General features: G+C 47.1%; 3 protein-coding genes across 3 annotated transcripts; 2 read left to right on the top strand and 1 right to left on the bottom strand.

Annotated features, from left to right (window-relative positions):
* Positions 1-114: 114 nt before the first annotated feature.
* Positions 115-1,251, top strand: GLAREA_10943 (uncharacterized protein; the record flags this gene model as incomplete). The annotated part of the gene is made up of 1 exon (XM_008079134.1): positions 115-1,251. One exon carries the CDS (start codon positions 115-117, stop codon positions 1,249-1,251), a length of 1,137 nt encoding a protein of 378 aa, XP_008077325.1.
* A 2,960-nt stretch (positions 1,252-4,211) lies between these two features.
* Positions 4,212-5,495, top strand: GLAREA_10942 (PLC-like phosphodiesterase; the record flags this gene model as incomplete). The annotated part of the gene is made up of 1 exon (XM_008079133.1): positions 4,212-5,495. The coding sequence occupies one exon, from the start codon at positions 4,212-4,214 to the stop codon at positions 5,493-5,495; it is 1,284 nt and encodes a 427-aa protein (XP_008077324.1).
* A 2,589-nt stretch (positions 5,496-8,084) lies between these two features.
* GLAREA_10941 (uncharacterized protein) lies at positions 8,085-9,215 on the bottom strand (the record flags this gene model as incomplete). The annotated part of the gene is made up of 2 exons (XM_008079132.1): positions 8,085-8,468; positions 8,514-9,215. The coding sequence occupies 2 exons, from the start codon at positions 9,213-9,215 to the stop codon at positions 8,085-8,087; spliced, it is 1,086 nt and encodes a 361-aa protein (XP_008077323.1).
* Positions 9,216-12,856: the final 3,641 nt, after the last annotated feature.

The raw sequence follows: 12,856 nt of genomic DNA, 5'->3' as shown, positions 1-12,856 counted from the left end.
TCATGTTGGGGGCTAGATCTTTGGATTTTAGGCCATCGAACACAACCTCAGACGCAGCGCGAGACCTCAAGCAACACTTCACGGGTCCTGTCACCCTTGCAACGACTTTTAGATATGTCGCCATCTATGGACAGCGCCCCTAATGGTACCAGTACTGGTAAAATTGCGATCAAAGGCTTTTCGCTCGCATCCAAATCTTCGAAACCCTTAGTCAAGCCTACGCCATCCAGCTCTCTAGGTAAACGACCCAGAGCAGCCTTCCATGCCGACGACGGCTCTGACTCGGAAAATGAACGTAGGGGAAATGGCAGGGGGAAACATGAGAGTGTTACTGGGTTTGGGGAGGGTGGCGCAATCAAAAAGGGCGATGAGGAACGGAGGAGGAGAGAGCAGGAGAGTGTGCTGGTGATACCGAAGCTGGGGAATCGAGACTGGAAAAGTGAGGTACGGCAGAGGAAGGGTGGGAGTAAGAATTTATTACCGCCTGAAGTTCAGCGACAGAGGGAGATGGCTGCCAGGCAGAGGGAAGGTGGGAAGGCGGAGGGGGTTGATGTTGTTAATAGTAAAGATGGGGAGATTCAGTGGGGTTTGAGTGTTAGGAAACGAGAGCAGTCGCCTGTTACGGAGGTTAAAACAGAGAAAGACGTCGATGTCAAAGTCGAGGAGCAGGCAGATATAGTGCAGGAAACTCCCAAAACAGCCGACGAAGAAGCCCTCGCCGCGCTCTTGGGAGAGCGTAAAGAGAAAAAAGGACCGGATTTAGTCATCCCCACCGCCGTAACCAACGAGCCAGAACAACACTTCTCAGAAGAAGATGCCTACAAACGCGCCGTCGCGCTCGCCCCCGACGTCTCAACCCTCGAAGACTACGAGCGCGTCCCCGTCGAAGAATTCGGCGCCGCCTTACTCCGCGGCATGGGCTGGAAAGGGCAGAAAGAGGGGAAAATCAAGGAGGTTAAGCGTAGACAGAATTTACTCGGGTTGGGCGCGAAGGAACTCAAGGATGCGGAGGAGCTGGGGGCGTGGGTGCAGAAGAGTGATGTTAAGAGGTTGAATGAGAGGAGGGGTCCTGGGGGTGGGGGGGAGAGAAGACCGAGGGTTAATGAGTATAAGAGGGAGAAGGAGAGGAGGGATGAGAAAAGGGAGGAGAGGGGGGGTGGTTATAGGAGGGAACGGGAAAGGGATAGGGATGAGGGGAGTAGTGGGAGGTATAGGGATGGGGAGAGGGATAGGTATCGTGAGAGGCGGTAGGCTTCGGTTGAGGTTGCTATTTCGTAGTGCACGAGCAGCCGAGAACGGAGTTTGCATTGGGTCATTTGGATGCAATAGATGGTTAGAAATTATCAATACATTGTGGTATACTCGATTATGAGAAATCGTGCAACAGCACATGTTAATGCGCCACTGAAAGCGGTTTGCTTAATACTCAGTCTCTTGACGCGTAGAAAGACGCTATTTTTTGTTATCAAGTTGTCTTTGGAAAAGACTAACGAACGTATGTATTGTAAAGAGGCAAGAAAACGTGCAGATACGCCGTTAGCGACTTGCAAACTAACTTCTTTCTATATTTACTTCTTACCCTACTAGTAACTCTTAATATCCTACCTACCCGCACTTGCTAAAATACTTACTACTACTAAAAACTATTCTCTACTCCAATCACACGCAGCTTTTCACACCGTCTGACAAATGAATTCTAGCTATTCAGCACCTAATCCTGGAACACAAAAAAAAGTCCTGGGAAAGCGGTGGCATCTAGATCCTCACTCTCCAATCAAATCTTCGCAGGAAGCAACAACACCAAGAGCATTTGCACATAAACAGGAAAACAGCAAAAAGAAAATTAGTCTAGGTGAGTTAATTCGCATCCCGCCTATCCGTTGTCATTCGTGGAAACACCGCCAGGCCTGGCCATGCAACCCACGGGATCCCGCATACGAAAGCGAGAGCGAGGAATTCTCGACGTGCAACAAAAGATTGCGGGGGGCTGGATTGGGCTAGGTTGTTATGAAATGTGGATGTTGATAGGATGGGAGTTTGGAGAGATGCGAGGTTTTGAATTCGGTGTAGACCTCGCGTTGTGGTGCGTTTTGGGCGGGAGGTCCGGCTTATGATGTGTGGGTGTAGCTTGAATTGGAGGATTGTGCGAGAAGCGAATTGGGGGGATTTGTATGAGATACGTACCGAGGTTGTCTATGAATTTTTCCTACGAGGAAAACCGTTTGTCTGGTATTCCGCAACTTCCATATTTTCCCATTCCCAAACATCCATATCCCAAAAACAACACCCTTCAGCAAACCATCCAACTAAATCCAAAACCATCAACGGAATTTCCCCATCTCCTTCCTCCCAAGTCCGCTATCCCTCCTCCCAATTGGAAGTCCGTGATTGGCGCCCCAAATGCGATAAACGAGCCCGCCCGCCACGGCATGCACACCGCATCTCGCACTCGCTCGCTCGCTCGCGTAAGGGTTACGTGTAGGTACTAGGTAGTCAGTCCCCAAAAGGAGTTTGAGAGTGCGAGCAAAGTGCGATTTGCAACAAAGAGGCGGGTAGGTGTGTTGGTTGGTGAAGATTTGATGGGTGTTGCTTGGTAAAGTGTTGGGAGGGTTTGAGATTGGGGATGGGGATTGGGAGGCTCGTATGAAATGGGATGGGATTTGTGAGGGTCACGTGGGGGAGTGTACAGGTTTGAGAACTGTCTACTGTGTCAATAATGAATAACGAGGTGAGAGACCTAGAGTATGTGTTCCATCACCCCTAGCAAAATACTTAATCAAGAGTTCGACCTCTCTTGTTAATTGAAATTTGCATGCTTTTGCTTTTTGTCCTCAATCAGGCAATTCAACATCGGGCCTTCAACAAGGGTGATGTTTTGTTGCATGTCGCGACATCTCCCAAATCCAACGCCGAGCTGCTCGAGTTTGGGAGCGGTTAAATTTCGGGAGCCGTTAATTTTTTGGAGCTGCTCGGTTGTTTGATCCGCTCAGATTTTTGATCCGTTCTAGAACCGTTAAGTCATGTGAGCGGTTCCATATTTTGACATTAGTTGCTGTCCGACGAAATTATTTTTGGGGTAGTCGTTGCGAGAACAATACGAATGGATATTATTACACTATATTCAAAAGACTTGAAATCGGACAGAAATTGAGTCAAATGATTGGTGTTCCATGTCACGAGACTACTGTACCACGAAAGTTAGAGCGAGTTCAGGTATCGAAAAACGAAATCGTTCAATTTTCGAGAACTCAAGCTCAAAGGCATGAATGCCTAGCAACTTTATACTTGGGTAAAGCGAGGTACCCATCTCATGACATTGGATGGAATCTGCAATCGCTTGATGCAGAAACGTGCAGTGTGAAATACGAGATGCAGGGGAAATGTAACCTTTGAAAAGATCTACAGATTACTGACCACCCTACCTGTAGGTCAGCTACATCGCAAGGCGAGCAAAGACCAGACGATGAGTATATATTCGAAGGTGTCGCTCATGTTTAACATCTCGCAGCGAACCCTGCCTCTAACCGGGACTTTCTGCTAAAACGACAACGACCCAATTCTCAGATATGATGCTTCTCGGAATCGCCGCACATATCAATCTTCTACCCACAACATCGTGCTGCTAAAGCTATCTTGCATTTGATTACAAACTGCAGGTTGCATCCATTCTCTTGGCTACTAGGTACATCAAATGTACCACAGCAACCCTACTCGCATCTTCCCATAACCCAGCTTGAGTCAAAAAGCTGGGTTGACAGCTAGTAACTGCGGGTTCGGGTATCTGATATGCAGATACAGAGCGCAAAGTACGACCATTCTCAAATTCAATTCCTATCATTGGATCTCCCATGCACGTTTTTCCATTCGTACCTGAATTGAGAAAAACGTGCGGGTGGAAGCCGAAAGCTTGTTGCCGATTCTATTTCATCGCCAGCGAGATCCAATAAAGCTGTCAACGTGGGAATAGCTGGGGTCTTGGCGGATAAGTTCGACGTGCTTGGCGGTCGTCAGAATATGTGCTTGGTGCAGCCGAAAACTAACCATCATGTACTACGGTGTAAGAACTTCCAGATGCAAGCTAGACTCTCCGTAGGGCAATGATAAGGTAGTGACTATAAAGGTAGGTGGTTTTCTCAGATTCTCGGTCCTCGCTCTTTCCTCTGTTGCCTCTGTCAACTGGTCAATCGTTCGCTTTCTAGTCATCGTTCAAGATGCATTCGTCACTTCTCTCGCTGACTGTAATTGCTGGCTTCGTGGTTGCAGCTCCTCAAGGCAAAGAGTCTCTTGAAAGGAGAAGTTGGGGATTTAATAATCATGGCAATAACTGGCATGGAAAGATCAAAAATGCAGAACTCGGTCCTCGTCCGTATTATCTGATCAACAACATGGACGACGGACCGCTCAAGTCAAAACTGGAATCCTGTTCAGAAGGCCCTTTCCGTCCAACAGACATGTCGATCGGTCATCGAGGAGCACCTCTACAATTTCCAGAAGAAACCTCAGAATCTCTTTTAGCTGGAGCACGAATGGGTGCTGGAATCTTGGAATGCGACGTTGTATTTACCAAAGACAAGAAACTCGTCTGTCGACACGCTCAATGCGATCTTCACACCACCACCAACATCCTCGCAACTCCTCTAGCCGCGAAATGCACCAAGAACTTCACACCAGCAGCCAACGGTGCTCCCGCCAGCGCAAAATGCTGCACCTCCGACATCACCGAAGCCGAATTCAAGACCCTCTGCGGAAAAATGGACGGATTCAACCCCAATGCCACAACCGTCAAGCAATACATCGCCGGCACGCCAACCTGGCGAACCGATCTCTACTCCACCTGCGGCACTGTCCAAACCCTCAACGACTACATCAAACTGGTCGACAACCTGGGCCTCAAATTCACACCAGAACTCAAAACCCCCGAAGTCCCCATGCCCTTCCCCTCGGCCAACTCAACCTACACCCAAGCCGCCTACGCCCAACAAATGATCGACGCCTTCAAAACCGCCGGCATCAAACCCAACCGCGTCTTCCCCCAATCCTTCCTCATCGACGACCTCTACTACTGGCTCAAATCCGACCCGGCATTCGGCAAACAAGCCCTCTTCCTCGACGAACCGACCGTCAATCCCGCCGGCTACGCCGCCGCCGTCGCCAATCTCACAACCTATAAATCAAAAGGCATCACCACCGTCGCGCCGTCCATCCCGGGCGTCCTCTCCTTAGACGCCAACAACAAGATCGTCCCCTCGCCTTACGCGAAGGAGGCGAAGCGTCTGGGCCTCGATATCGTGGTCTGGAGTTTTGAGCGTTCGGGACCCCTGGCGACGGTTAATGCCACTGGCGAGTATTATTATAGTAGTGTGGCGCCGGCGATCACGAAGGATGGGGATGCGATGGTGGCGCTGGATGTGATGATTAGGGAGGTGGGTGTTAGGGGGGTGTTTTCGGATTGGGTTGCTAGTGTTACTTATTTTGCGAATTGTTTTGGGTATTGAAAAGGGCGAAAAGGGAGTGTGTAGATATGATTTCATAATGGATGGGGAGTTAGAAATAGAAAATTTTAAGTGTTAAAGGAGTCTTACTTTTTGGAGAAGTGGACGGCTTCAAATCAGATGGATGATGGATCTTGGATGATTTGAATGGTGATCAGAACGAATATAATGTCTACAAACCCAGTTCAAAACAGGTAGTTTGCCACAGCAGAATCACCTTTTCCACTAACTCACCTGAGCAGATGAAAATGACAATAAACGAACCATCGAATATACCTGTCCATTTGACAGTTATCGAAATTCATTTGCCAGCTCCTTCCTATTCATTCTCCACTCTAACACTTCTCAATGAACTCCGGCGCTTAAGAAACTTGTCATTTCCTCCATCTCCACAGTAGCTCTCCACAGCGCATTTCTCCGTCCGAGAAAATCTAGGAGCGCGCCGCGTATTGGAAGACATGCATCATCGTCCCAGAATCCAAGAAAAGAACTACCTCCTTTCCCATCAAGTCCACCTCCCAAACCTAGAACATCACTCTCCCATACAATTAAGATACCAAGCTATTCCCCTCCCTCCCTATATCCTTCTTTACGCGGCAGAAAGTTAATTCTCAAGACTCTTTGAGGTTAGCGGCTGATTTCCTAGGTCGAAATAAGGGGGTTTGGAAAAGGTGGATTAGTGTGTTAATACGAGATAGGTATGATTTATTAATCTCTTTCCTTCTCTTACTGACAAATTGCCTTTATACGCACATAGACACCTCTCGTCTACGCTAAAATAAGAGTGTCAGTGCTTCACTTATTGGAGTATTCGACCGTATCCACATAGTTTTTTGTTTGAGTGTTGGAAACTTGATCTGGTGTTTAGAGTCCAGTAATAACAAATATGACAGCATGTCGGGTTTATCTAGCATACTTAAATGTTCCTCGGGTATAAGATACCTTTAATTTCAAGGATGGTATTTGTGAAATCGAGTTGAATGACGATGTGTTTCTTATCTAAACCCGACTCGTCATCGCACTATTCGCAAATTTTAAATCCATGCGAATTTGTTTTGGAGTGTCTATATAGCCTTGAACCTCGACTTCCTTGAATATAGTAATGTTGCCACTTCTTCATGTCTTTCCATTCCAACACTACCTCGTCACTAAGCCATTGCTCTACCTCTCCACCATATGGAGATAGAATAACATAGCTCTTTCCGGGATACTTTCACACCCTGTAGCATTACAGTTTTGTCAGGGTGAAGGTCAACCGTGGCGAAGAAATGAGTTTGAAAGACTCATACAAAAGACCAGTAAACCCTGCTTCCCTTGACTTAAGACTTGTTACCGAAATACTCAGCTTGCTAGATACGAGAGCCATGGAATCACCATGAGGTGTCCTAGATGGGTGATAAGTATATATATCACACCTCCCATTTCAGCCAATGAACCCGGATTTCCCTATATTCAAATCTCATACTTTTTATGCTATTCTTCCCATTTTGAATCTAGATATAATGAAAATCTACTACATCCCCACTACCTCTTTCCCTATACACAGACGAATCACGAGCGAGCTTGTGAAGCGGGAGAACGAGTCGTGCGTATTCATATATTATCAGTGCTTTCCACAGGTTTCCACTTGCATTCGTAGATGAAGTCCGTATCATAGCTAATTTGATCTCATAAAGTAAGGTTGCGGGTCTCCTGGGAGAACAATGAGGGTTGTGCGGACTTCTGATTCTGGACCGGGAAGAGGACTGGGGAAGCGGTGGGGAAGACAGCGGTGGGAGATTTCTGGTATGCTTTGTGTTCTAGAGTATAAGGGCGGGATGTTCTTGGTGGGAGGGAAATGGTAGTTTTGTAGTGGGAAGACAATGGGATTGTGGTATTTGTGTAGCGTGTATATTACAACGCGTGAAATTCAATAGAGGGAGAAGATGGATGTCTTGGGGATATGAAAAGAGCTGTTTCCTAAGCGGGAAGAGCGGTCTGAAGACGCAAGGATGGAATGAAACAGTGAAGATGATTTGGCAAGGAGGAGTTAAAGAAGTACGACATGAAAAACAAGAACCCGAAGGTATTTTGAAAAGATGACGTGGATCTGTGTTGTGATTTAGCAGAGAACCGAAGTCTCATGCGTAGAAAACACGTATCGTTCTCATTTAACCTAGATCGCTCACGCAATAGTGAGAGGTATAAGCGTGAAAGAAAATTAAAAACTTGAAGCGGCGACATGGATTAGCTCGTTTGCTTTCGAACAGGCTTATTTCTGTTACGAGGGCATGTGATCTCATGTACCCAAAACATGGAAATCTGGTCAGTGGAGTGTCTGATATCTTGCTCCATGACCAGTTTATTCGAGATGCATGAGCTAAAACAATCGATTGTTTTCGAGCGGCAGTCGTTTTTAAGGTTATATCCTGTTTAGCAATGCAAAGTCCCCTCATCCCCCTTTTGGTATATCCAACCAATGCAAAATCGACCAACCTTTTCCATCCCAATCCGAGAAAGCCCGAAAATCATACAATTGAATACCTCAAGTGTGTCCAATTCCCTTTTTTTCGTCCTACAAAACCCATTTGAATTTACAATTTCCCCTCCCCCCTACACCCGTACCCCTACCCCACTCAACGCAAGTCTCCGCCCAATATTCCCAAAACACACACAACTACAGAACAACACACTCAGAATCCAAATACCACCCTCAATACTCTCTCTACTAACATAATCCCCCACTTCCACACCCATAACCTGCAGTTCGCCCAGGATCTCAGTGTGGGAGAGGGAGTTGTTGGATGTACGTCCGTAAGTGGCGGGCGAAGGCATCATATCCGGGTTCGAGGCGAGGAGCAACGCTGTGCCGGCTGCGCCGACGGCAGAGGAGAGGACGAAGCCGGGGACGGACCGGTCGATTAGGTACCAGAGGACGGGGTTGACGAGGAAGAGTGTTAGGGAGGCTTGGAGGGATGAGGCCCAGGGGAGTTTGCGCTGTGGATGTTAGCTTTTGGTCAGAGATTGGGCGGGGAGAATTACAATCGCGTAAGCTATACCGACGAAGGCGCCGACGCTTCGGATGGCTGGTGTCCAATCTGCGCCTAGGAGGCCGCTGGAATCGAGGTTCTCGTCGTCCACGGGGCCTGAGAGTCGCCTCTTCGAGACACTGCCCGAGTCTACTCTCTCTGATGTCGGTGGGTACATCAGCGTATCGATATAAGGTAACAGACTCCCCAATGCTACTCCAGCAACCCCCCAGAATACGAGATATGTCCAGTCATCCCTTGGTTTTATGATTCCTTCCACCTGAAACGCAGCCAGTTTCCTGTCATCGTGTAGATGTCGTACGAGACCTCCATAGCCCATGCCTATGCCGAATAATAAAATGGTCCTCCAGGCCGTGGAAAACAACCTTGAACTCGTAGATGGTACTGGCACTGGACGAGGTATTGACAATGTTCGAGACATGGAAGGCCGTGGGGACTCATTATATGGGGTTTCCGCGCCTGTCCCCCATGGTGTGGATGGTTCGGTATTGTCACGGTCGTAGCCTGTTGGGGAGTATATGCCAAGTAGCGTCGAAGATGTGAGATTCAATACGGAGTGAGTTCGAGATGGCGTTTCGTCTGCTTGGTCATGGGGGAGGAGTGGACTTGGTGGTTGATGAGGTGCGGCATTGTGATCGAATGGTCGTCGAGGTTTCGGTCTGTAGATTTTCGGGCTCTGGCCATCTGCAGACATGATGGGGACAGCTTGGAGGTGTGATGGAGGTAGTTCGTTATAGGTGATTGTATTCGAATTCAAAGTGTTGAGTGGTGGTTCGTCTCGGGTCGTTCGGTCGATGATGTAGAAATACTCGTAAGGAATAGGGCCGTACGATTCTAGGTATATTGCTTTTTTCGATCCTTCTCCTACCAGCTCCTAATCTCTGATTAGCTTCTCAGTCATAGCTGACGTGGGTGGAGTAGGCGGTACATACTCAGCTCCGTTCAACAGTTTCTGACGACAATTGATGAGCTCGACTTGTAGCTTAAACGACTCTACCACAAGAGAGTGAAGGAGAAACCGAAACAGGGAATTGAAGAATGTAGAGTATAAGATATACAAAAAGCACTTGAACCTCAAAACGAGTGAATGAGAATACGTGCCCCCTCCTCAACCGCCTGCAAACGACCTCTTAGGGTCATCTGCCAAATTCACATGTTTTTGCCAAGCAGAGCACAGCTGCATGCCGGAATGTTTAAGTCGCCGTCGAGCGAATCAAAGCCTGACAAACCCTGCTTATGTCCGCTTTGACTAATCCACTCTAGCGCTCCCCGCATTTCGTATTCTCGTCGTCAGAAGTTGCTGTTGCACTTGCTCTTCCCCGTTACACTTCTCGAAGTCTCGTTTTATCTCCATCTATACTATGATGTCCAAGAGACCGCACCTCTTTCTGATATATTAAGAAAATTCTACAACATGCCAGTTAAAACCATTGCAATCGGTAACCCTCATGCAGCTAAAATCGTCGATCCATCTCACAGAACTCTAAGGGAAGTTCGGCATGTGATGTTAAACTAGGAAAGTATATCTCATCCGATGGATCTTACAGGTCTGAAAAATAAGCACGACTCTGAGATCTACGGCGGCTGCATTGACCAGAACATGCACTATCAGGCCTAGCTGCTTACCTTTCTATCCTATGCCGGATTTTGGTGCGCAGGTAAACTCTGGAAACCAGCGAGTTCTGTGAAATGTAGCAAAAAGCGATGAAGCGACGCAGCTTCACCATATGTCCTGGCAGATTGTCTGAACGCCGGGAAGAGAGCGTTGTGGACAGTGGTTTCTGGACAGAAACTTTTCGGTACCCCCAATGTTAGATTTGGAAACACCACCTTGGAAGCCCAACTATCACTCAATCTCGAGGGAAAACGTCAATATAATCCAGAGACACTCAATCAGCCGCACCGCTCAGTCGAGATATGTATCGTATGGACTCGGACTTGGTCTTCATCTAACCCAGGTTCATCGACTTTGAATACTGGAAAAGCTGGCTACGGACAGAAATTCTGGAGTCTGTTCAAACGCTCTCAAGTGAGACGGAATGACACCCACGGAATACGATTAACAACCGGCTACCTGGAGTATCCTAAGAAATTGAAAAAATCGATGCTTTCCAGTCTCGTTGGACAAACAACTTATGTGGTCATCCACGTATCTGCCCATGAGCTCATTGCCTTTGAACTGGTTGACGAAACGAGGAATTCCAGGTCCGACTACCGGGACTCAATCGATCAAGAATGAGCGATTGAAGCCGGTGAAAAATGCTTTCATGACGGCGTGATCCACGTCTTGTCGACATAAGAAGTTGACGACATCAGAAGTTGAGGAAATTCGAACATCATCATAACTCTTCGTCCATCGCTCAATTACTGTCGATTCGAAGCAAAGTAATAACATTTCTAGCGTACTAAAGTTCCAGCTAGCAGGGGAGTGTCAATTCTCTAGCTCTTTACTCAAGTCTTTTGTGCATCTTTTCCTACTCGGTACGAACCAATCAGTAGCGTCGAAGCACGAATAGCAGACGAAGGTCTCATGTACACTCAAAAGAATGATTATTAACATTTGGGGTTATTAGTACGATTACTTACTTATCCGATGTCCCAAAGGTATACTTCCGTGACACAAGTAGTGATATGCTTCAAGAAATGGGAACGCTTCGAACCGAGTTGGTAAGTTACCCATAGAAAATACCCTTAGATCGGGCTCATTCGATTTCCCATATTGAGCACTTTCAAAGATGCACAGTAAGCAGCAACAAGGTCGAGTAAAAGATCAAAGTCAATGGTCTGACTTTTTGTTCATTGGCTAGGGACTACAGCCCATGTGCCTTCGGGAATCAAAGGCATGAGGTTCCAGCGCTGGAGTTCCCCTCCAGAGATGGGTCCAGAAAGCTTGACGAAGACCTCGACAGCTGCGCCATATCAAGGTAACCCTAAGCATAGGTAGAAATATGTGAGCGCGTACACCTTGGCTTCAGGATCTAATGATTTATAAACTTTCTACTGATTATTACCAACCGAATTTTGCACGTACTGCTGTACTTCGATGCTGGCTTTGAATATGTGACTCTGGCTTTTCTAAACGTGGGTGACGCCAGCGAGGTGGGCATCACTACTCGAATAGTCAAGACGAGTGATGAGCCGCAACTGTGCCATCTTATCGCATCATGTGATGATGGCATCGCTGCGGTGTCGTTTCAGCAGTATCCTCCATTTACGCTTCTCCAGTGCCTGTCGATGCAGATCTATATCCAATGTATATCAGAGTGAAATGACTGTACATTTGGCAAGGCAGGCATTTTGATCTGCTTGTAAATCTGAGCCGGCTTTTGCTAACATGAGAACATGAATCATTCCCATTGTCTTGCATTTCCAGTCTTTACATCACCCCTGGCATTCGGATGAACCTTTTTAACCTTTTAGAGGCGTTGTTTAATCTTTATGGTAAGTTCGTGTCTCCGGATTACACGATCTAAGCTTACTCTGATGATCGTCGTTACCCCTTTAACACTGGTCGACCTTAAGCGAGAGCTTGGATTTCATGTCAAGCTTCTCGTTTATGGCATAAGCTTTGGGGGAACGATATTACATTTTTCTCCCCATACGAATCATCTTCCAGTTCCTCAATGGGGTTGTACGCCATACCTCATAGCCACCGCTCTCCAATTCATGCTTTATGCTTCATCTCAGCTAGCCTGGTAATTTTCTACCAGTTTCTTTTGACATCAATTTATTCTGGCTGTCGGCCGCATCTGATCTCCTGGTCTTCCGGCAGTAGGATAAGATCTGCATATTACTTTCCTGTTGTACTACTTCCTGGGTATTCCCCTACCCTTGTGGTGGGCGGCCGCATGCTGATGGTCTAGAAACCACAAGCCTAATCGTCATTTGTCTCGGTACCTACATCCGGAAGCTCCTAAGGGTAATGAACGAGAAACATTCTTTGTCCAGCTCAGGGTCCCTAATTGTACTCGTCTTGTCTGATCATCAGATTATAAATATAGTTCACGGTACAAAGAGCCACTCCGTATACGTTCAAATTCTTCATGAATACACACTTGCGTATCTCTGTTTATTGAAGGGTTCGGTTGCAATCTTCTGAGCCAAAGACGGAGCACTCAATTAGTTTAAGATGATGATTCTTTTTCTCACAGGACCCTATGAAACCCGCCCTTGCTTACATGATCAGCCATAAAACATACCACAACTCTGAACTTTATGTCATGTCAATACTACTCAAACACGACTCCCCTGGTTGAACAAATCTTGTGCCTCTAGTGTGTGACATGATGGCTAGGATTTAATCTCACCAGCTATATTGACGCGTCGAATACTGGG

Source organism: Glarea lozoyensis (assembly GCF_000409485.1).
Source record: "Glarea lozoyensis ATCC 20868 chromosome Unknown GLAREA11, whole genome shotgun sequence".
Lineage (NCBI taxonomy): Eukaryota > Fungi > Ascomycota > Leotiomycetes > Helotiales > Helotiaceae > Glarea > Glarea lozoyensis.
This window is presented reverse-complemented; position numbering and strand designations above follow the sequence as displayed.